Source organism: Salvelinus fontinalis, chromosome 10, assembly GCF_029448725.1.
Source record: "Salvelinus fontinalis isolate EN_2023a chromosome 10, ASM2944872v1, whole genome shotgun sequence".
In the NCBI taxonomy this organism is placed as follows: domain Eukaryota; kingdom Metazoa; phylum Chordata; class Actinopteri; order Salmoniformes; family Salmonidae; genus Salvelinus; species Salvelinus fontinalis.
Genome location: NC_074674.1, coordinates 2,052,578 through 2,079,028, shown reverse-complemented (window position 1 = coordinate 2,079,028; position 26,451 = coordinate 2,052,578). Strand labels below are relative to the sequence as shown.

General features: G+C 39.4%; 1 protein-coding gene across 2 annotated transcripts in view; it reads left to right on the top strand.

The window, feature by feature from the left end:
- The window catches only part of nrg2a (neuregulin 2a), a 222,831-nt gene that overhangs the window by 150,853 nt on the left and 45,527 nt on the right, over positions 1 to 26,451 (top strand). For both annotated transcript variants that reach the window (XM_055935270.1, XM_055935269.1), the window contains exon 4: positions 16,103 to 16,223. In XM_055935270.1, coding sequence (XP_055791245.1) covers positions 16,103 to 16,223 — 121 coding nt within the window. The remainder of the gene's footprint in view (positions 1 to 16,102; positions 16,224 to 26,451) is intronic.

Genomic DNA, 26,451 nt, shown 5'->3' with positions numbered 1-26,451 from the left:
TTTAATAAATGTACCCATGAACAGTGAGGATGTATCTTCATTTAATAAATGTACCCATGTACAGTGAGGATGTATCTTCCTTTCATAAATGTACCCATGTAAAGTGAGGATGTATCTTCCTTTAATAAATGTACACATGAACAGTGAGGATGTATCTTCCTTTAATAAATGTACCCATGTAAAGTGAGGATGTATCTTCCTTTCATAAATGTACCCATGAACAGTGAGGATGTATCTTCCTTTAATAAATGTACCCATGTAAAGTGAGGATGTATCTTCCTTTCATAAATGTACCCATGAACAGTGAGGATGTATCTTCCTTTAATAAATGTACCATTGCACAGTGAGGTCTGAAATGGAGAGACTGTTAGAATCCCTCTGAGGAAAAAAACAGGGATGTTACACATAATGGAAAACACTCAGATGCAGCAAGAATGCATGCAGTATAAATTGACCTCTAGCAAAGCGATAAGATATCCCGGTCCCAGCTGTAACAAGAGACATCTCAGAAATTCCCAGCCAAGAGTGAGGAGGGGGCTGAGGGGGAGGGGGTCCATGAAGGGCTTTCTACTCCAATGTTGGTATAGAGAGTTTAGCATTGAACCAGGTCAGGGGGTTTTGGAGATGCCACCCTCTTTGTCAGTTGATGCCTGGGGCTTGCACTTTTGGACCTTTTCTCTACCCAACCAGGTCGTTCACATGGTCTGGACTTGGTTTCTTCCAGTTAAGATATACAGTGCCATCAGAAAGTATTGACACCCCTTGACTTTTTCCAAATGTTGTTGTGTTACAGCCTGAATTTAAAATGGATGCAATTGAGATTAGTTTGTCACTGGTCTACAAACAATACCTCATAATGTAAAAGTGGAATTATATATATTTTTTAATGTATTTAACAAAATAATAAAAAATGTAAAGCTGACATCTCTTCTAGTCAATAATTATTCAACCCTGTTGTAATGGCAAGCTTAAATAAGTTAAGGAGTAAAAATATGCTTAACAAGTCACATAATAAATTGCATATACTCACTCTGGGTGCAATAATAGTGTTTAACATGATTTATTAATCACTACCGCCTATCTCTACCCCACACATACAATTATCTGTAAGGTCCCTCAGTCGAGCAGTGAATTTCAAACACAGATTCAACCACAAAGACCAGGTAGGTTTTCTAAAGCCTCACAAAGATGGGCACCTATTGGTAAATGGGTAGAAATAAGGGAAGCAGACATTGAATATCCCTTTGAGCATAGTGAAGTTATTAATTAATTACACCTTTGATGTATCAATACACAAAGTCACTACAAAGCTACAGGCGTCCTTTCTAACTCAGTTGCCGGAGAGGAAGGAAACCACTCAGGGATTTCACCATGAGGCCAATGGTGATTTTAAAACAGTCACAGAGTAATGGCTGTGATAGGAGACAACTGAGGATGGATCAACAACATTGTAGTTACTCCAAATACTAACCTAATTGACAGAGTGAAAAGGAGGAAGCCTGAACAGAATAAAAAATATTCCAAAACATGCATCCTGTTTGTAACAAGGTACTACATTAATACTGCAAAAAATGTGGCAAAGCAATTATTTTTGTCCTGAATACAAAATATTATGTTTGGTCCAAATCCAATGCAACACATTACTGAGTACCACTTTCCACATTTTCAAGCATAGTGGTGGCCACATCATGTTATGGGTATGCTTGTAATCGTTAAGGGCTGGGGAGCTTTTCAGGATATAAAAAGAAACGGGATGTAGCTAAGCACAGGCAAAACCCTAGAGGAAACCTGGTTCAGTTTACTTTCCACCAGACACTAGGAGATGAATTCACCTTTCAGCAGGACATTAACCTAAAAGACATGGCCAATCTACACGGGAGTTGCTTACCAAGACGGCAGTGAATGTTCATGAGTAGCCTAATTATAGTTTTGACTTAAATCTGCTTGAAAATATATGAAAAGACTTGAAAATGGTTGTCTAGCGATGATCAACAACCAATTTGACAGAGCTTGAAGAATTTTGAAAAGGATAATGGACAAATATTCTACTCTCCAGGTGGGGAAAGTTCTTAGAGACTTACCCAGAAAGACTCACAGCTGTAATTGCTGCCAAGGGGGATTCTAACATGGATTTACTCAAGGGTGTGAATACTTACGTAATTGAGATATTTCTGTATTTCATTTTCAATACGTTTGCAAACATTTATAGAAACATGTTTTCACTTTGTCATTAGGTGGTATTGTGTGTAGATGTATGAGATTTTCTTTTTGTTTAATCTGTTTTGAATTCAGGCTGTAACACAACAAAATGTGGAATAAGTCAAGGCTATGAATACTTTCTGTAGGCTATGATGACTAATGGTGACTTACTGTATATACTGTAATATGACCTGGGTCCCACCTAAACTAGACATCTCAAATCTTTCCTAGTATGTAAGGTTTTTGGTTGCTGTGTTCACAGTTGGAAATTATATGTGCCACTAGCTGCATATTCCATCTTTAATAGCTCTCTTTCCCGAAACATAACTCGATTACTTGGTGCTTTTCATGGACAAAGAGGAGTAATGACCAGAGCCTTATGGAATCTGCTGCTGAGAATATTTAATTGCAGATATTGTCTGCATCTTAATAGAGATTGTTGTTTTCAGCAATATTTCCAGATGTGAATAATTTGTAATTTCTTGGTTGATACAATTCCACTTCCTCCACTGACTCTGTGTGGCCATGGACAGACTACGTAATCATAACTGGACATCTGACCAAATTACACAAGTATTTTTTGAGGGGCAGGTTAACCGAGATTAGTGTGGCCATAGTGATGAGGATGCTGTTGATGTACTGTACTATATACTGTAATCACTCCATTGTTGAGGGTTGCGACTGAGGTGCAGAACAGTTCTAGCCTCCAGAATACATACTGTCTGAGCATATGCACAGAAGAAGTGCCTCAAGGAGAAAGAAAACTGCACAACAGGGACCTCGCCTTTCATTTTTACGACTTTCTTATAACCCTTTAGAGACCGCCGAAAGACAGACATGTTTATGAAGGTTTCCAGATGGCCCCTCTTGCACCCCCAGTCATTCTTTTCAGTTCTCTGGCCATGAAGGAATAATCTAGCTCAGTGGTGAGGCCTCTTGGCCAAACCCCTGGGCTAGAGATAACACTGTGGAAATCCTGTCAGCCCTCAGGCTAAACGACAGCCTTCGGGCTAAAGGACAGCCCTCGGGCTAAAGGACAGCCTTCAGGCTAAAGGACAGCCTTCGGCCTAAATGACAGCCTTCGGGTTAAAGGACCTAACCCTAAGGGAATGACAGCAGGTAATCAAACCCAGTCTTAAATCTCTGTGACAGGGGAACTGACCTACACTTGGGGTTAAAGGATCGGTGAACCCGTCTCAGTCATGAGGCTTTTAATGTAAAGGGTCAGCCTGGTGACCAGGATATTCCTCAGTCTCTGATGGTGAACTAACCTAGTCAGGAAGTTGACTTACTCAGCCTCATGGCTACCAAACATAAGAAACCAGGTTCATGAGAATGGAGTTGCTCCCTGATTGGTAAACTGCCACTGGCTCTAAGACCTGTGGACACCATGCCGACCAAGCCATGGTTCTGCCGTTTGACAGGAGATACTGACCCAACGATATGGGAATGCTGTACGGAGAGGGAAGGCCATGGTTCTGTCGTCAGACAGGAGATACTGACCCAACGATATGGGCATGCTGTACGGAGAGGGAAGGCCATGGTTCTGTCGTTAGACAGGAGATACTGACCCAACGATATGGGCATGCTGTACGGAGAGGGAAGGCCATGGTTCTGTCGTTGGACAGGAGATACTGACCCAACGATATGGGCATGCTGTACGGAGAGGGAAGGCCATGGTTCTGTCGTTGGACAGGAGATACTGACCCAACGATATGGGCATGCTGTACGGAGAGGGAAGGCCATGGTTCTGTCGTTGGACAGGAGATACTGACCCAACGATATGGGAATGCTGTACGGAGAGGGAAGGCCATGGTTCTGTCGTTGGACAGGAGATACTGACCCAACGATATGGGCATGCTGTACGGAGAGGGAAGGCCATGGTTCTGTCGTTAGACAGGAGATACTGACCCAACGATATGGGCATGCTGTACGGAGAGGGAAGGCCATGGTTCTGTCGTTAGACAGGAGATGCTGACCCAACGATATGGGCATGCTATACGGAGAGGGAAGGCCATGGTTCTGTCGTTGGACAGGAGATACTGACCCAACGATATGGGCATGCTGTACGGAGAGGGAAGGCCATGGTTCTGTCGTTAGACAGGAGATACTGACCCAACGATATGGGCATGCTGTACGGAGAGGGAAGGCCATGGTTCTGTCGTTAGACAGGAGATACTGACCCAACGATATGGGCATGCTATACGGAGAGGGAAGGCCATGGTTCTGTCGTTGGACAGGAGATACTGACCCAACGATATGGGCATGCTGTACGGAGAGGGAAGGCCATGGTTCTGTCGTTAGACAGGAGATACTGACCCAACGATATGGGCATGCTGTACGGAGAGGGAAGGCCATGGTTCTGTCGTTAGACAGGAGATACTGACCCAACGATATGGGCATGCTGTACGGAGAGGGAAGGCCATGGTTCTGTCGTTAGACAGGAGATACTGACCCAACGATATGGGCATGCTGTACGGAGAGGGAAGGCCATGGTTCTGTCGTTAGACAGGAGATACTGACCCAACGATATGGGCATGCTGTACGGAGAGGGAAGGCCATGGTTCTGTCGTTGGACAGGAGATACTGACCCAACGATATGGGCATGCTGTACGGAGAGGGAAGGCCATGGTTCTGTCGTTGGACAGGAGATACTGACCCAACGATATGGGCATGCTGTACGGAGAGGGAAGGCCATGGTTCTGTCGTTAGACAGGAGATACTGACCCAACGATATGGGCATGCTGTACGGAGAGGGAAGGCCATGGTTCTGTCGTTGGACAGGAGATACTGACCCAACGATATGGGCATGCTGTACGGAGAGGGAAGGCCATGGTTCTGTCGTTAGACAGGAGATACTGACCCAACGATATGGGCATGCTGTACGGAGAGGGAAGCTCCCTATTTCTATCTTCTAGACGCTGTGATCAAGATGAAGCGTCTTGTTTGTCACCCATTTTTAGCAGTCCCATTCCTTGCCTGCCTCTTGAGGATAAATGCAGATAAAAGCCCTGTCGGTGTCTTCTGCTGTAAAGAGAGAGATAGAGAAAGACATCTTAAAATCAAAAGTTATTTAGTGTAATGACATGCATTATTTTAATTTCCTTTATTGTGTTTTGTAGGAAAATAGTGTGGTCCATTCTCCCTGCCTTGATCATCTGTTGGTATTGAAGAGAATGCTACTTTATTTAGATGCATGAAAAGCAGTTGGTTTTCTCTGTGCACTGAGCTGTCTTAGCTCGACATTCCCTCTCAATCGGCTGTGCATATAGTGTATATTGGAAATATTTCCTGGATTAAACTGAAGCAATACTTTATTTCCATGCTATGCAAAAGGAGGACCCTTGCTTCACTGATTATCAAAGACACTTAAATCACCTATAATCCAATAACGCAACAACTAATACAAATCTAATTGGTAGTGAGGGTAGTCTACATCGGGGTTAATAATGGAGAAGAAAGCATTGGATGACAGGATGACATTAACAGTGTGGGAGTGTTACTCAACCATCTACAACATATTTGGTGTTCTACACTAATTCTACACCACTTCTACATTGTCTTTATTTATTCCACAAACACAGACTGGTGCCGAATGTACATACCGTCTGATTCACCATAGTCTCTTCTCTGAATGGCACAGCTTTTGTAACTTTAAAAAACGATTTGCTATATTATCCGGATAACAGTTTTCTCATAAATCACGATTATGCATTTGGACATGTTGGATCACCTCAAACAAGAGTTAAGTCAACAAGACAATAAGAGAGGATCATATACTTTGACATAACGGATGAGAGAGCGTGTGGTAGCATGATTTACAACTAAGCTTTCTTTAAAAGACACAAGCGCTCTTGCTCCAAATAAGTTTCATGTGCAGTGGTTAACCCATGTCATTAGTTCTCCTCACAGATAAATAAGTAGTAGAGCCTGGGTACTGTAAACTTTCTCCCTCCTGGCAAGGCCGGAGCACCTCCGCTCAGAGAGACAGATAACACTACACACTACACAGCTGGACTTGGGCCAGTGTCCCTCTATGTATTATGCAAGCTGCAAGAAGAGAACACTATTATTAGTAAAGTGGATGGTGCTTTTGTTCTGCGATGTTTTTTTCCCTTCTTCCGATCCCCTGCCATGTAATGTAATGGACAGTGAGTGAGATAACTGGGGATTTGAGGGGCCAGGGGGATCTTCCGACAAGTACAATTTGTCCGTCACACAATATATTTTTGTCTGATTTGTTGCTATACGTTTCTCTAACTGCAGTGATGTATCGTCAATTCTAGCTCAAGCTTTGTGCCCTTTCAGAGAAAAAGTATTCCTATTGAGTTTGTGGATTTTTGCCCATTGATTGACAACAGTTTCTGCAATATTTGTATTTTGCTTTAGAATAGGTACCATGCAGTGGTGCTGCGTAGGTTAGCAGAAAAGGTTGCTGTTTTAGAGCTCAGGGATTCTTGAAAGACGGGGCAATCTCAACTTTTTTCCCACAAATATGTGTCTTAATATTAACACAATTTGAAATGTATATTTTGATAGACCAAAGTATCAGTTATCATAGCATGTAAAGGAACAACCTCCTACCATAAAATGCAACTAACTGGATTTATGTCGACTTTGTCAGACACCATAATAGGCATTTAATTTTTACTATTATTGTCCAACAAGTGTTTCATGGCCTTGATTGTTTAATTCAAACATTAGATTATTCAAATATGTAACACAAATCTCCAAACTTCTTTCTGTTTTGTTTTATAGCTCTAACATGCTCCAGGGCCAGTTTTTCTACATTTAGAACAGAAATCAACATTTATTATCCCTTAGGTCTAGCATAGAAAATACTTCAATAATCATCAACTACGTCACTGATGGAGTTAATATTTTAGAGGCAAAATTCAGCAAAAATATTTTGAATCACAATAATTGTTTAACCTCTAACGAGCCTCCACCCCGGATCCGGGAGCACCCCCCCCCCCCCCCCCCCCCCCCCACACTGATTAGCATCGCTAATCACAATTAAATAGTAGCATCTAAATATCATTAAATCACAAGTCCAAGTCACCTAATGAAAGATACAGATCCTGTGAATAAAGCCACCATTTCAGATTTTTAAAATGTTTTACAGGGAAGACAAAATATGTAAATCTATTAGCTAACCACGTTAGCAAAAGACACCACTTTTCTAACTCCATCAGTTTCTTACTCCATCAGGTGCTATCACCAATTCGGCTAAACTAAGATATTGATAGCCACTAACCAAGAAAAAAACTCATCAGATGACAGTCTGATAACATATTTATGGTATAGGATAGGTTTTGTTAGAAAAATGTGCATATTTCAGGTAGATTTCATAGTTTACAATTGCACCCACCGTCACAAATGGACTAGAATAAATAAATAGAGCAACGTGTATTACCTAATTACTAATCATCAAACATTTCGTAAAAATACACAGCATACACTAATCGAAAGACACAGATCCTGTGAATACAGACAATATTTCAGATTTTCTAAGTGTCTTACAGCGAAAACACAATAAATCGTTATATTAGCATACCACATGTTCAAACATTACCAGAGGATAGATTCTAGCCAAAGAGAGCGATAACGTCAACATTGCCAAAATATATTAATTTTTTCACTAACCTTCTCAGAATTCTTCCGATGACACTCCTGTAACATCATATTACACAATCCATATAGAGTTTGATCGAAAATGTGCATATTTAGCGGCACAAATCGTGCTTACACAATGGAAATACTGTCCAACTACTCAAGCAATCTGCCCGGCAGCATCATGATAATACAACTATTTTTATCGAAAACTATTCATAAACTTGACAAAAAAAATACAGGTTGGCCATGAAATGAAAGATGCATTAGTTATTAATGCAACCGCTAAGTTAGATTTTTTAAAATTAACGTTACTAGACATACAGTGTGCGTTACAGACAGACTAGTGCCGCAATAACGGCGTCACTATTTACCGTTATTGAGTTTACATTTTTCCACATAAAAATGGAATAACATCATAAATAGCTTTTACTTTTCGACGAGCTTCCATCGGAATCTTGGCCAAGTGGTACTTTTGTCCAAAAGAATCGTTGCTTGGTTGTAAAACGTTGCATTCAACTTCTGATATAGCAGCTAACTATAGCTAACAATTGCTAACATTAGCTAACGTGTCCAAATCCTCATTACGCAATACTGAGGAAATTCCGAAAAATAGCAATATACTCGCATAATCTGATATAACTCGGTTTCAAATAGCTTCGTTATGATGTTTCTAACACCTATATCAAATTAAATTACAGACTGATATATCTAAAGTTCATTACTGAGCGTTCAAAAATGGCATCCTGAGGTCTCTCTCTGCGTAAAGTTCAACGTCGAAAAGAAGGCGTACCTCACTCCTTGGTCTTTTATAACCTCTGAGAGCTACGTAGGAAGCCCATTCCACTTCTCATTGGTTACTGACATCCAGGGGAAGGCGGGTGCAGTTCGTGTCGTTCCATAGGATATACACACCCCTTTAAACTGAACTGAGATCAGAGCTTCGCTCTCAGACCTTCGCAAAACCTGTCATGGATTTCGCTGTAGAAAGAGTTCTGTTTCACTCAGAGACATAATTCAAACGGCTATAGAAACTAGATAGTGTTTTCTATCCAATAATAACAATAATATGCATATTGTACGATCAAGAATTGAGTAGGAAGCCGTTTCATCTGTAGAGACAATTATGCTAATTTGAAACAGCACCCCCTATAGTCGCGAGAAGTTAATAATAATAATAATATTTGCAGGCATATATCATATATTTAAATGTTTCTTCTTCATTCAAGCGATATACACAGTACTGTAGCAATTTAGTTTTTCCTCATTTGCTTTATGACTCTAAAACCTAATTAAATTTAACAATTTTCTTTTTTTAAGTTTATGCTATCAGGGAGATGGAGTTGACAGTTCATGGTTGTGACCATGGTGATTCCAATACTGTTTGTTTAAATATATCAAAAGTAGAGAACTTTACAGACCATTAGTGGTCTTGTTGCACTACATGTAATGAGGACATGAATAAGGGGTCCTGATGGTATAGCTGACCCTTCTCATTCCTGATTCATTAAGGATTTTAGACAAATCTGACTTCGTTGACCAAATCTACGGACACATTTTTAGGAATCACAGTTTTGAAATAAATATTCTTTAAAGTCACAAAGGGCTAACGCATGAAACTACCTCAGATACATTTTCAGTTATTAACATCCATTTTTGCCAGTTTTTCAAATTTGAAAGTGTAACGGCTGTCTAAGTCGTTCTCCTCTTCAGACGAGGAGGAGGAGTAAGGGTCGGGCCAAAATGCAGCGTTGAATGTAGACATTCTGTATTTATTAGACAAGACGAACACTGACACAAACTACACTTGATAATTACAAAAATAACAAACAAACGACGTAGACTGACCTGAACATGAGAACTACATATAACGAAGAACGCACGAACAGGAAAGACTAACCAAACGAATGAAAACACGAAACAGTCCCGTGTGGTGCAACGGACACAGACACAGGAACAATCACCCACAAACAAACAGAGAGAACAGCCTACCTTAATATGGTTCTCAATCAGAGGAAACGTCAAACACCTGCCTCTAATTGAGAACCATATCAGGCAACACATTTAACCCAACATAGAAACACATAACATAGAATGCCCACCCCAACTCACGCCCTGACCAACTAAACACATACAAAAACAACAGAAAACAGGCCACGAACGTGACAGAAAGACTTTTTTGGAGAGGTTGAAGTTGGTGTATTTTGCTCTGGGCAAGTGAATACTAGTCAAAGTGTTTAGAAAATTTTCCATTATAAAATAAATTACAGTCCCTGCCTGGAGATGTCCTGCTACTCTACACATTTATTTCAAGGATTATTTATTTAAAAATATATATATTTCACCTTTATTTAACTTCTTCTGGCTGCAAGCCAGAATATGACAACAGCCAGCTCAAGTGCAGGGCGCGAAATACAAAATATATATTTTTTAAATATTTAACTTTCACACATTAACAAGTCCAATACAGCAAATGAAAGGTACACATCTTGTGAATCCAGCCAACATGTCCGATTTTTAAAATGTTTTACAGCGAAAACAGCACGTATATTTATGTTAGCTCACCACCAAATACAAAAAAGGACAGACATTTTTCACAGCACAGGTAGCATGCACAAAGCCAACCTAACTAACCAAGAACCAACCAAACTAACCAACAAACAACTTCATCAGATGACAGTCTTATAACATGATATTCAATAAATCTATGTTTTGTTCGAAAAATGTGCATATTTCAGGTATAAATCATAGTTTACATTGCAGCTACAATCAGAAATTGAACCGAAAGCAGAAAGCAAATAATTACCAACCGACACCAACGTCAAATACCTAATTACTCATCATAAAACATTTCTGAAAAATACATAGTGTACAGCAAATGAAAGACAGGCATCTTGTGATTCCAGCCAATATTTCCGATTTATTAAGTGTTTTACAGCGAAAACACAATATAGCGTTATATTAGCTTACCACAATAGCCAGAAACACAAGCCATTTCCCAGCAGCAAAAGTTAGCGATCGTAACAAACCAGTAAAAGATATATAATTTTTGACTAACCTTGATATTCTTCATCAGATGACAGTCCTGTAACATCAGGTTATACATACACTTATGTTTTGTTCGAAAATGTGCATATTTAGAGCTGAAATCAGTGGTTATACATTGTGCTAACGTAGCTACTATTTCCCACAACGTCCGGATATTTTTCTGACACTTTTTCTGACACACATATTCTGACCAAATAGCTATTCATAAACATAACTAAAAAATACATGTTGTATAGGAAATGATAGATCCATTAGTTCTTAATGAAATCGCTGTGTTAGAATATATGAAATAGCATCATTAAATGTTTCTTACTTTTGCTGATCTTTCATCAGAATGTTGGACAAGGTGTCCTTTTTCCAGAACAGTCGTTGTTTGGAATTAGAACGGACTCTTTCCCTCTTGAATTAGCACGCGCGCTAGCCAAGTGGCACGGATCTCTCCAACGTAAACAAAGTCAGAGGACGGAACACGGCAAAACTCCCGAAAAAATTTAAATAATCTGATGAAACTATATTGAAAAAACATACTTTACGATGATATGGTGACATGTATTAAATAAAATCAAAGCCGGAAATAATATTCGCCTATAACGTCAGCAAAACAAAAGGCAATCCCACTGTCAAGCTCGCGCTCTTCAGAGTACCGAAAATGGGGGACACGAGATTCCAAGATGATGTGTTCCAACTCAGATCGAGATAATCACCTCATTTCTTCTCTCACAGCCTTCTTGACACCCAGAGGAAGGTGTTTGACGTGCATGTATACTAATAGCTCTTGTGCCCATTCATAGGCAGGAAGAGGAAGAGAGCCTCGGTTTCAGACTTTGAACTTCCGGGTCAGGAAAAGTGCTGCAGAATGAGTTCTGTTTCACTCAGAGAAATAATTCAAACGGTTTTAGAAACTAGAGAGTGTTTTCTATCCAATAGTAATAATAATATGCATATTGTACGAGCAAGAATTGAGTACGAGGCCGTTTGAAATGGACACATTTTATCAGGCTACTCAATACTGTCCCTTGCAGCTATAAGAAGTTAAGTGTCTCTCCCGATCCCAGGCCCTGGCAGAGCTGTGTAGATCCAGGACAAGCTAAGCCCTGGAGGAATACGCAGATTTAAAGAGGAGTCCGTAATTTGCTTTCTAATGATCATGATCTTTTCGTCAAAGTAGTTCATGAATTTATTACTGCTGAAGTGAAAGCCATCCTCTCTTGGGGAATGCTGCTTTTTAGTTAGCTTTGCAACAGTATCAAAAATAAATTTTGTATTGTTCTTATTTTCCTCAATTAAGTTGGAAAAGTAGGATGATCGAGCAGCAGTGAGGGCTCTTCGATACTGCACGGTACTGTCTTTCCAAGCTAGTCGGAAGACTTCCAGTTTGGTGTGGCGCCATTTCCGTTCCAATTCTCTGGAAGCTTGCTTCAGAGCTCGGGTATTTTCTGTGGGAGGGAGCTAGTTTCTTATGACAAATGTTTTTCGTTTTTAGGGGTGCAACTGCATCTAGGGTATTGCGCAAGGTTAAATTGAGTTCCTCAGTTAGGTGGTTAACTGATTTTTGTCCTCTGACGTCCTTGGGTAGGCAGAAGGAGTTTGGAAGGGCGTCAAGGAATTTTTGTGTTGTCTGTGAATTTATAGCACAACTTTTGATGCTCCTTGGTTGGGGTCTGAGCAGATTATTTGTTGCGATTGCAAACGTAATAAAATGGTGGTCTGATAGTCCAGGATTATGAGGAAAAACATTAAGATCAACATTTATTTCATGGGACAAAACTAGGTCCAGAGTATGACTGTGGCAGTGAGTAGGTCCAGAGACATGTTGGACAAAACCCACTGAGTCGATGATGGCTCCAAAAGACTTTTGGAGTGCGTCTGTGGACTTCTCCATATGAATATTAAAATCACCAAAAATTAGAATATGATCTGCTATGACTACAAGGTTCGATAGGAATTCAGGGAACTCAGAGAGGAACGCTGTATATGGCCCAGGAGGCCTGTAAACAGTAGCTATAAAAAGTGATTGAGTAGGCTGCATAGATTTCATGACTAGAAGCTCAAAAGACGAAAACGTAATTTTTTTTTTGTAAATTGAAATTTGCTATCGTAAATGTTAGCAACACCTCCGCCTTTGCGGGATGCACGGGGGATATGGTCACTAGTGTAATCAGGAGTTGAGGCCTCATTTAACACAGTAAATTCATCAGGCTTAGCCATGTTTCAGTCAGGCCAATCACATCAAGATTATGATCAGTGATTAGTTCATTGACTATAACTGCCTTTGAAGTGAGGGATCTAACATTAAGTAACCCTATTTTGAGATGTGAGGTATCACGATCTCTTTCAATAATGGCAGGAATGGAGGAGGTCTTTATCCTAATGAGATTGCTAAGGCGAACACCGCCATGTTTAGTTTGGCCCAACCTAGGTCGAGGCACAGACACAGTCTCAATGGGGATGGCTGAGCTGACTACACTGACTATGCTAGTGGCAGACTCCACTAAGCTGGCAGGTTGGCTAACAGCCTGCTGCCTGGCCTGCACCCTATTTCATTGTGGAGCTAGAGGAGTTAGATCCCTGTCTATGTTGGTAGATAAGATGAGAGCACCCCTCCAGCTAGGATGGAGTCCGTCACTCCTCAGCAGGTCAGGCTTGGTCCTGTTTGTGGGTGAGTCCCAGAAAGAGGGCCAATTATCTACAAATTCTATCTTTTGGGAGGGGCAGAAAACAGTTTTCAACCAGCAATTAAGTTGTGAGACTCTGCTGTAGAGCTCGTCACTCCCCCTAACTGGGAGGGGGCCAGAGACAATTACTCGATGCCGACACATCTTTCTAGCTGATTTACACGCTGAAGCTATGTTGCGCTTGGTGACCTCTGACTGTTTCATCCTAACATCGTTGGTGCCGACGTGGATAACAATATCTCTATACTCTCTACACTCGCCAGTTTTAGCTTTAGCCAGCACCATCTTCAGATTAGCCTTAACGTCGGTAGCCCTGCTCCCTGGTAAACAGTGTATGATCGCTGGCTGATTCGTTTTAAGTCTAATACTGCGGGTAATGGAGTCGCCAATGACTAGGGTTTTCAATTTGTCAGAGCTAATGGTGGGAGCCTTCAGCGTCTCAGACCCCGTAACGGGAGGAGTAGAGACAAGAGAAGACTCAGACTCAGACTCCGACTCGCTACATAATGGGGAAAACCGGTTGAAAGTTTCTGTCGGCTGAATGAGCGACACCAGCTGAGCATTCCTACAGCATTTCCCTCCAGAAGCCATTGAGCATTCCTACAGCATTTCCCTCCAGAAGCCATGAGAAAGTTGTCCGGCTGCGGGGACTGTGCGAGGGGATTTATACTACTATCTGTACTTACTGGTGGCACAGATGCTGTTTCATCCTTTCCTACACTGAAATGACCCTACCTAACGATTGCGTCTGAAGCTGGGCTTGCAGCACAGCTATTCTCGCCGTAAGGCGATCGTTCTCCTGTATATTATGAGTACAGCGACTGCCATTAGAAGGCATCATGTTAATGTTACTACTTAGCTTCGGCTGTTGAAAGTGCTGACGAACCATGTCCAGATAAAGCGTCCGGAGTGAAAAAAGTTGAATGAGGGAAAAAAGTTGTGATGGAAAAACAAAAAATATAAACGGTAATTAAAAAGTAAAAAGTAAAAACCGTTAAGTTGTCAGCTAGCAAAGTAAGGTTGGCAACAAAACGCACAGCAACAAAACGCACAACAACACGTCTGCAAATGTCTGATCACGCTCTCCGTAGCCGATGTGAGCAAGACTTTTAAGACTTTTAAACAGATCAACATTCACAAGGCCACAAGGCCAGACTGATTACCAGGACGTTCCCTAGAGCATGCGCTGACCAACTGGCAAGTGTCTTCACTGACATTTTCAACCTCTCCCTGACCCGAGTCTGTAATACCTTCATGTTTCAAGCAGACCACCATAGAAAGCGAAGGTAACCTGCCTAAATGACTACCGCCCCGTAGCACTCACGTCGGTAGCCATGAAGTGCTTTGAAAGGTTTGTAATGGCTCACATCAACACCATTATCCCAGAAACCCGAGATCCACTCCAATTTGCGTACCGCCCCAATAGATCCACAGATGATGAAATCTCTATTGCGCTCCACACTGCCCTTTCCCACCTGGACAAAAGGAACACTTATGTGAGAATTTTGTTAATTGACTACAGCTCAGTGTTCAACACCATAATGCCCACAAAGCTCATCACTAAGCTAAGGACCCTGGGACTAAACACCTCTCTCTGCAACTGAATCCTGGACTTCCTGACGGGCCGCCCCCAGGTGGTAACGATCAACATCTGCCATGCTGATCGTCAACACAGTGGCCCCTCAGGGGTGCGTGCTTAGTCCCCTCCTGTACTCTCTGTTTACCTACAACTGCGTGGCCAAGCATGACTCCAACAACAACAGTCAGCGTGACATTTAGGCATTCCATTCCAAAGATCTGAATCGGAGGTATAAACAAGGACTCTTACGCTCTGTAAGGGGAAATATTTATCTTTGCTCATTGAGCGTCTAGAGTCAGTGTCAACACTACTGAGAGAGACAATGCAATTCGTGGAAGGAAAGATCTGACCATTTAAAGTGTAGGATGAGTGATCAAATGACTGTTTCTGTCTTGCATTGTGTATAAAATCACAAAACAACAAGTGATTGACCTGATAAGAAAGTTCATCTGGAGGTGCAGCACCTGTATCTATGAGTTTACCTACATGACATTGTAGAATATTTCACTGTATTTTAAAACATATGACATCTCTTCTACATATTTCCCCGGTATAGAGCCCTCTTAGTTTCAAGTATTATTTGACAGAATATATATTGTACTCTACTCCAGTAACAAAAGCTCTAACTGTCTACAGTACTGTATGGCTGTGTTATTTAAGCATTAAGGGCCGAGGGGGTGTGGTATACAGCATGGCCAATATACCACGGCAAAGGGTGTTCTTAAGGCCAGACTGATTACCAGGACGTTCCCTAGAGCATGCGCAGACCAACACTGAGTGCCTGGATACAGCCCTTAGCCTTGGTTTATTCGCCATACACCACAAACCACAGAGGTGCCTTATTGCTATTATAAACTGGTTACCAATGTAATTTGAACAGTAAAAAATTATGTTGTTTTGTCTGATATGCCATGGCTTTCAGCCAATCAGCATTCAGGGCTGGAATCACCCAGTTTATAATAAGATGTAACTCTGTCTTACTCTGCAGTAACTACCACACCGTCTCCAGGCTCGGGCCATGCCAGAAGATGCAATGACTCAGAGAAGGCCTACTGCGTGAACGGCGGCGACTGTTACTTCATACATGGTATCAATCAGTTCTCCTGCAAGTGAGTCCTCTCTGTTATTTTGGGATTCTTCACAGTGCACCATTTGGTGGAATTTTTCTCTTTGTTTGGACTCTGCTTGGACTGTTTTATATGTTGTTAGGCCACGTCTTCTTTAACTAGCGTCAATCAATTAAAATCAAATCAAAGTTCATTGGTTACGTACACTGTTCAGTACATGTTGTAGTGAAATGTTACTAGCTAATAACAATTCAGTAAAATGTAAAACTAGTACACAAATAATAATACCAATATATATATTGTAGTGAGAGATGAATTGCAATATATCTTTTGTTAATAATTCTGTTTTTCTCTCCACTCCTAAATCCCATGTAATTCTTTACAGAAAGAGTAAAGTTGTATGATGCTTCATTTGTCCACTGTTGTTCAGTCGCTGTCAATCACATTTGTCCTTTCATTGCATTGATAGAATAAACATTCCAGTCAAGTGATTTCTAACCCTCTTCTCTCCAAAGTGTCAGAGCCCTTTTCCCTATCCCCTTCTATTGATCCTCATCCCCCTCTATCACCCACCATCACCCTGTCTATCCCCCCTCTATCACCCACCACCCCCCTCTATCACCCTGTCTATCCCCCCTCTATCACCCCACCACCCCCTCTATCACCTTGTCTATCCCCCCTCTATCACCCACCACCCCCCTCTATCACCGTGTCTATCCCCCCTCTATCACCCACCACCCCCCTCTATCACCCTGTCTATCCCCCCTCTATCACCCCCCCTCCCCCTCTATCACCCTGGCTATCCCCCGTCTATATCCCATCCATCTACCTCTATCACCCTGTCTATCCCCCCTCCATCACCCCGCCTCCCCCCTCTATCACCCCATCTATCCCCCCCTCTATCACCCCATCCATCCCCCTCTATCACCCCATCCATCTACCTCTATCACCCCATCCATCTACCTCTATCACCCCATCCATCTACCTCTATCCCCCCTTTATCACCCCATCCACCCCCCTCTATCACCCCATCTATCCCACCCTCTATCTGCCATCCATCTACCTCTATCCCCCCTCTATCACCCCATCTATCCCCCCCTCTATCACCCCATCCATCCCCCTCTATCACCCCATCCATCTACCTCTATCACCTCATCCATCTACCTCTATCCCCCCTCTATCACCCCATCTATCCCCCCCTCTATCACCCCATCCATCCCCCTCTATCACCCCATCCATCCCCCTCTATCACCCCATCCATCTACCTCTATCAGCCTGTCTGTCACACCATCTACCCCCCTCTATCACCCCATCCATCTACCTCTATCACCCCATCTATCCCCCCCTCTATCACCCCATCCATCTACCTCTATCACCCCATCTATCCCCCCCTCTATCACCCCATCCATCCCCCTCTATCACCGCATCCATCTACCTCTATCACCCCATCCATCTACCTCTATCCCCCCTCTATCACCCCGCCCATCCCCCTCTATCACCCCATCCATCCCCCTCTATCACCCCATCCATCCCCCTCTATCACCCCATCCATCTACCTCTATCACCCCATCCATCTACCTCTATCAGCCTGTCTGTCACACCATCTACCCCCCTCTATCACCCCATCCATCCCCCTCTATCACACCATACATCCCCCCTCTATCACCCCACCCATCCCCCTCTATCACCCCATCCATCTACCTCTATCACCCCATCCATCTACCTCTATCAGCCTGTCTGTCACACCATCTACCCCCCTCTATCACCCCATCCATCTACCTCTATCACCGCATCCATCTACCTCTATCACCCCATCCATCTACCTCTATCCCCCCTCTATCACCCCACCCATCCCCCTCTATCACCCCATCTACCCCCTCTATCACCCCATCCATCCCCCCTCTATCACCCCATCCATCTACCTCTATCCCCCCTCTATCACCCCATCTACCCCCCTCTATCACCCCATCCATCTACCTCTATCACCCCATCCATCTACCTCTATCCCCCCTCTATCACCCCATCCATCTACCTCTATCCCCCCTCTATCACCCCATCCATCTACCTCTCTCACCCCTCTATCACCCCATCTACCCCCCTCTATCACCCCATCTATCCCCCCTCTATCGCCCCATCATCTACCTCTACCCCCCCTCTATCACCCCATCCATCTACCTCTATCCCCCCTCTATCACCCCACCCATCCCCCCTCTATCACCCCATCCATCTACCTCTATCCCCCCTCTCTCACCCCACCCATCCCCCCTCTATCACCCCATCCCCTCTATCACCCCATCCCCTCTATTACCCCATCCATCTATCTCTATCCCCCATCTATCCTCCCTCTATCATCCCATCTATCCCCCTCTATCACCCTGTCTATCACCCTTCTATCACCCCACCCCCCCTCTATCACCCCATCCATCCCCCCTCTAGCACCTCATCCATCTACCTCTATCACCCCATCTACCCCCCTCTATCACCCTGTCTATCCCCCCTATCACCCCATCTATCCTCCCTCTATCACCCCATCTATCACCCCTCAATCACCCCATCTATCCCCCCGTCTATCCCCCTCTATCACCCCATCTGTACCCCCTCTATCCCCCCTCTATCACCCCATTCCCCCTCTATCACCCATCCATCCCCCCTCTATCACCCAATCTATCTACCTCTATCCCCCCTCGATCACCCCATCTATCCCCCTCTATCACCCTGCCTATCCCCCCTCTATCACCCCATCCTTCCTCCCTCTTAGCAACCCCCCTCTCCCTTCCCCGATCTCTCACAGAAGCACTGGTAGAGTAGAGCAGAGTAGAGTAGAGCAGAGTAGAGTAGAGTAGAGCAGAGTAGAGCAGAGCAGAGCAGAGTAGAGCAGAGCAGAGCAGAGTAGAGTAGAGCAGAGCAGTACAGGAAGACACTGCCCATATGTACAAAAATCTCTTTCATGTATACTTACATTGCTGATGAGGAGGATGGATAATGATCTGCTCATGGTTCTCAGCCCACGTTTAGCGTGCAGGAGCCTCGCACATGATGTCATGGTTCACTGGTTTAGTAGGGAACAAATATTTACGCCAGTCAGAGACCTCTAGCGAGGTAAATAGAATTATTGCTTACATCTCAAGACCTTTGAAAAGGGGGTCAGATTAATCAAGAGCGCTAAGGACATTTTGATATTGGAAGATACATGTTTTTCTCTAGATTGTGAATGTGAGCTTTCCGGCTATCAGATTCTGAGTCAGGTACTGAATGTTCTGTATGCCAGGGTGAGCATGTTGAGGTGCATTTCCTTACTTCCATGTTGAAATGTGCCAAAATAGGTTAATGTTTGGGTGTGCAGAAGCTGCACCATAACATCATTATGAAGCTGTACTATAACAACATTATGAAGCTGTACTATAACATCATTATGAAGCTGTACTATAACATCATTATGAAGCTGTACTATAACATCATTATGAAGCTGTACTATAACAACATTATGAAGCTGTACTATAACATCATTATGAAGCTGTACTATAACATCATTATGAAGCTGTACTATAACAACATTATGAAGCTGTACTATAACAACATTATGAAGCTGTACTATAACATCATTATGAAGCTGTACTATAATAACATTATGAAGCTGTACTATAACAACATTATGAAGCTGTACTATAACATCATTATGAAGCTGTACTATAACAACATTATGAAGCTGTACTATAACAACATTATGAAGCTGTACTATAACATCATTATGAAGCTGTACTATAATAACATTATGAAGCTGTACTATAACTGCATTATGAAGCTGTACTATAACAACATTATGAAGCTGTACTATAACAACATTATGAAGGTGTACTATAATAATATTATGAAGCTGTACTATAATAACATTATGAAGCTGTACTATAATAACATTATGAAGCTGTGCTATAACATCATTATGAAGCTGTACTATAACATCATTATGAAGCTGTACTATAACAACATTATGAAGCTGTACTATAACAACATTATGAAGCTGTACTATAACAACATTATGAAGCTGTACTATAACATCATTATGAAGCTGTACTATAACAACATTATGAAGCTGTACTATAACAACATTATGAAGCTGTACTATAACATCATTATGAAGCTGTACTATAATAACATTATGAAGCTGTACTATAACAACATTATGAAGCTGTGCTATAACAACATTATGAAGCTGTACTATAACATCATTATGAAGCTGTACTATAACATCATTATGAAGCTGTACTATAACAACATTATGAAGCTGTACTATAACAACATTATGAAGCTGTACTATAACATCATTATGAAGCTGTACTATAACAGCCTTATGAAGCTGTACTATAACAACATTATGAAGCTGTACTATAACAACATTATGAAGCTGTACTATAACATCATTATGAAGCTGTACTATAACATCATTATGAAGCTGTACTATAACATCATTATGAAGCTGTACTATAACATCATTATGAAGCTGTACTATAACAACATTATGAAGGTGTACTATAACATCATTATGAAGCTGTACTATAACAACATTATAAAGCTGTACCATAACATTTATATGGCTCTGTACTATAACAACATTATGAAGCTGTACTATAACTGCATTAAAAAGCTGTACTATAACTGCAGTATGAAGCTGTACTATAACAACATTATGAAGCTGTACTATACAACATTATGAAGCTGTACTACAACAACATTATGAAGCTGTACTATAACAGCCTTATGAAGCTGTACTATAACAACATTATGAAGGTGTACTATACCATTTATATGGCACTGTACTATAACAGCATTATGAAGCTGTACTATAACATCATTATGAAGCTGTACTATAACATCATTATGAAGCTGTACTATAATAACATTATGAAGCTGTACTATAACAACATTATGAAGCTGTACTATAACATCATTATGAAGCTGTACTATAACAACATTATGAAGCTGTACTATAACAACATTATGAAGCTGTACTATAACATCATTATGAAGCTGTACTATAACAACATTATGAAGCTGTACTATAACATCATTATGAAGCTGTACTATAATAACATTATGAAGCTGTACTATAACAACATTATGAAGCTGTACTATAACATCATTATGAAGCTGTACTATAACAACATTATGAAGGTGTACTATAATAATATTATGAAGCTGTACTATAATAACATTATGAAGCTGTACTATAATAACATTATGAAGCTGTGCTATAACATCATTATGAAGCTGTACTATAACATCATTATGAAGCTGTACTATAACAACATTATGAAGCTGTACTATAATAACAGTATGAAGCTGTACTATAACAACATTATGAAGGTGTACTATAATAACATTATGAAGCTGTACTATAATAACATTATGAAGCTGTACTATAACAACATTATGAAGCTGTACTATAACAACATTATGAAGCTGTACATTAACAACATTATGAAGCTGTACTATAACATCATTATGAAGCTGTACTATAACAACATTATGAAGCTGTACTATAACAACATTATGAAGCTGTACTATAACATCATTATGAAGCTGTACTATAACAACATTATGAAGCTGTACTATAACATCATTATGAAGCTGTACTATAACTGCATTAAAAAGCTGTACTATAACTGCAGTATGAAGCTGTACTATAACAACATTATGAAGCTGTACTATAACATCATTATGAAGCTGTACTATAACAGCATTATGAAGCTGTACTATAACACCATTATGAAGCTGTACTATAACATCATTATGAAGCTGTACCATAACATTTATATGGCTCTGTACTAAACAACATTATGAAGCTGTACTATAACTGCATTATAAAGCTGTACTATAACAACATTATGAAGCTGTACTATAACATCATTATGAAGCTGTACTATAACTGCATTATGAGGCTGTACTATAACATCATTATGAAGCTGTACTATAACAACATTATGAAGCTGTGCTATAACATCATTATGAAGCTGTACTATAACATCATTATGAAGCTGTACTATAACAACATTATGAAGCTGTACTATAGTAACATTATGAAGCTGTACTATAACAACATTATGAAGCTGTACTATAACATCATTATGAAGCTGTACTATAACATCATTATGAAGCTGTACTATAACAACATTATGAAGCTGTACTATAGTAACATTATGAAGCTGTACTATAACAAAATTATGAAGCTGTACTATAACATCATTATGAAGCTGTACTATAACATCATTATGAAGCTGTACTATAACAACATTATGAAGCTGTACTATAACATCATTATGAAGCTGTACTATAACAACATTAGGAAGCTGTACTATAACAACATTATGAAGCTGTACTATAACATCATTATGAAGCTGTACTATAATAACATTATGAAGCTGTACTATAACAACATTATGAAGCTGTACTATAAAATCATTATGAAGCTGTACTATAACAACATTATGAAGCTGTACTATAACAACATTATGAAGCTGTACTATAACATCATTATGAAGCTGTACTATAACAACATTATGAAGCTGTACTATAACACCATTATGAAGCTGTACTATAACATCATTATGAAGCTGTACTATAACATCATTATGAAGCTGTACTATAACAACATTATGAAGGTGTACTATAACATCATTATGAAGCTGTACTATAACAACATTATAAAGCTGTACCATAACATTTATATGGCTCTGTACTATAACAACATTATGAAGCTGTACTATAACTGCATTAAAAAGCTGTACTATAACTGCAGTATGAAGCTGTACTATAACAACATTATGAAGCTGTACTATACAACATTATGAAGCTGTACTACAACAACATTATGAAGCTGTACTATAACAGCCTTATGAAGCTGTACTATAACAACATTATGAAGGTGTACTATACCATTTATATGGCACTGTACTATAACAGCATTATGAAGCTGTACTATAACATCATTATGAAGCTGTACTATAACATCATTATGAAGCTGTACTATAATAACATTATGAAGCTGTACTATAACAACATTATGAAGCTGTACTATAACATCATTATGAAGCTGTACTATAACAACATTATGAAGCTGTACTATAACAACATTATGAAGCTGTACTATAACATCATTATGAAGCTGTACTATAACAACATTATGAAGCTGTACTATAACATCATTATGAAGCTGTACTATAATAACATTATGAAGCTGTACTATAACAACATTATGAAGCTGTACTATAACATCATTATGAAGCTGTACTATAACAACATTATGAAGGTGTACTATAATAATATTATGAAGCTGTACTATAATAACATTATGAAGCTGTACTATAATAACATTATGAAGCTGTGCTATAACATCATTATGAAGCTGTACTATAACATCATTATGAAGCTGTACTATAACAACATTATGAAGCTGTACTATAATAACAGTATGAAGCTGTACTATAACAACATTATGAAGGTGTACTATAATAACATTATGAAGCTGTACTATAATAACATTATGAAGCTGTACTATAACAACATTATGAAGCTGTACTATAACAACATTATGAAGCTGTACATTAACAACATTATGAAGCTGTACTATAACATCATTATGAAGCTGTACTATAACAACATTATGAAGCTGTACTATAACAACATTATGAAGCTGTACTATAACATCATTATGAAGCTGTACTATAACAACATTATGAAGCTGCACTATAACATCATTATGAAGCTGTACTATAACAGCATTATGAAGCTGTACTATAACACCATTATGAAGCTGTACTATAACATCATTATGAAGCTGTACCATAACATTTATATGGCTCTGTACTAAACAACATTATGAAGCTGTACTATAACTGCATTATAAAGCTGTACTATAACAACATTATGAAGCTGTACTATAACATCATTATGAAGCTGTACTATAACTGCATTATGAGGCTGTACTATAACATCATTATGAAGCTGTACTATAACAACATTATGAAGCTGTGCTATAACATCATTATGAAGCTGTACTATAACATCATTATGAAGCTGTAATATAACAACATTATGAAGCTGTACTATAGTAACATTATGAAGCTGTACTATAACAACATTATGAAGCTGTACTATAACATCATTATGAAGCTGTACTATAACATCATTATGAAGCTGTACTATAACAACATTATGAAGCTGTACTATAGTAACATTATGAAGCTGTACAATAACAAAATTATGAAGCTGTACTATAACATCATTATGAAGCTGTACTATAACATCATTATGAAGCTGTACTATAACAACATTATGAAGCTGTACTATAACATCATTATGAAGCTGTACTATAACAACATTAGGAAGCTGTACTATAACAACATTATGAAGCTGTACTATAACATCATTATGAAGCTGTACTATAATAACATTATGAAGCTGTACTATAACAACATTATGAAGCTGTACTATAAAATCATTATGAAGCTGTACTATAACAACATTATGAAGCTGTACTATAACAACATTATGAAGCTGTACTATAACATCATTATGAAGCTGTACTATAACAACATTATGAAGCTGTACTATAACACCATTATGAAGCTGTACTATAACATCATTATGAAGCTGTACTATAACATCATTATGAAGCTGTACTATAACAACATTATGAAGGTGTACTATAACATCATTATGAAGCTGTACTATAACAACATTATAAAGCTGTACCATAACATTTATATGGCTCTGTACTATAACAACATTATGAAGCTGTACTATAACTGCATTAAAAAGCTGTACTATAACTGCAGTATGAAGCTGTACTATAACAACATTATGAAGCTGTACTATACAACATTATGAAGCTGTACTACAACAACATTATGAAGCTGTACTATAACAGCCTTATGAAGCTGTACTATAACAACATTATGAAGGTGTACTATACCATTTATATGGCACTGTACTATAACAGCATTATGAAGCTGTACTATAACATCATTATGAAGCTGTACTATAACATCATTATGAAGCTGTACTATAATAACATTATGAAGCTGTACTATAACAACATTATGAAGCTGTACTATAACATCATTATGAAGCTGTACTATAACAACATTATGAAGCTGTACTATAACAACATTATGAAGCTGTACTATAACATCATTATGAAGCTGTACTATAACAACATTATGAAGCTGTACTATAACATCATTATGAAGCTGTACTATAATAACATTATGAAGCTGTACTATAACAACATTATGAAGCTGTACTATAACATCATTATGAAGCTGTACTACAACAACATTATGAAGGTGTACTATAATAATATTATGAAGCTGTACTATAATAACATTATGAAGCTGTACTATAATAACATTATGAATCTGTGCTATAACATCATTATGAAGCTGTACTATAACATCATTATGAAGCTGTACTATAACAACATTATGAAGCTGTACTATAATAACAGTATGAAGCTGTACTATAACAACATTATGAAGGTGTACTATAATAACATTATGAAGCTGTACTATAATAACATTATGAAGCTGTACTATAACAACATTATGAAGCTGTACTATAACAACATTATGAAGCTGTACATTAACAACATTATGAAGCTGTACTATAACATCATTATGAAGCTGTACTATAACAACATTATGAAGCTGTACTATAACAACATTATGAAGCTGTACTATAACATCATTATGAAGCTGTACTATAACAACATTATGAAGCTGTACTATAACATCATTATGAAGCTGTACTATAACTGCATTAAAAAGCTGTACTATAACTGCAGTATGAAGCTGTACTATAACAACATTATGAAGCTGTACTATAACATCATTATGAAGCTGTACTATAACAGCATTATGAAGCTGTACTATAACACCATTATGAAGCTGTACTATAACATCATTATGAAGCTGTACCATAACATTTATATGGCTCTGTACTAAACAACATTATGAAGCTGTACTATAACTGCATTATAAAGCTGTACTATAACAACATTATGAAGCTGTACTATAACATCATTATGAAGCTGTACTATAACTGCATTATGAGGCTGTACTATAACATCATTATGAAGCTGTACTATAACAACATTATGAAGCTGTGCTATAACATCATTATGAAGCTGTACTATAACATCATTATGAAGCTGTACTATAACAACATTATGAAGCTGTACTATAGTAACATTATGAAGCTGTACTATAACAACATT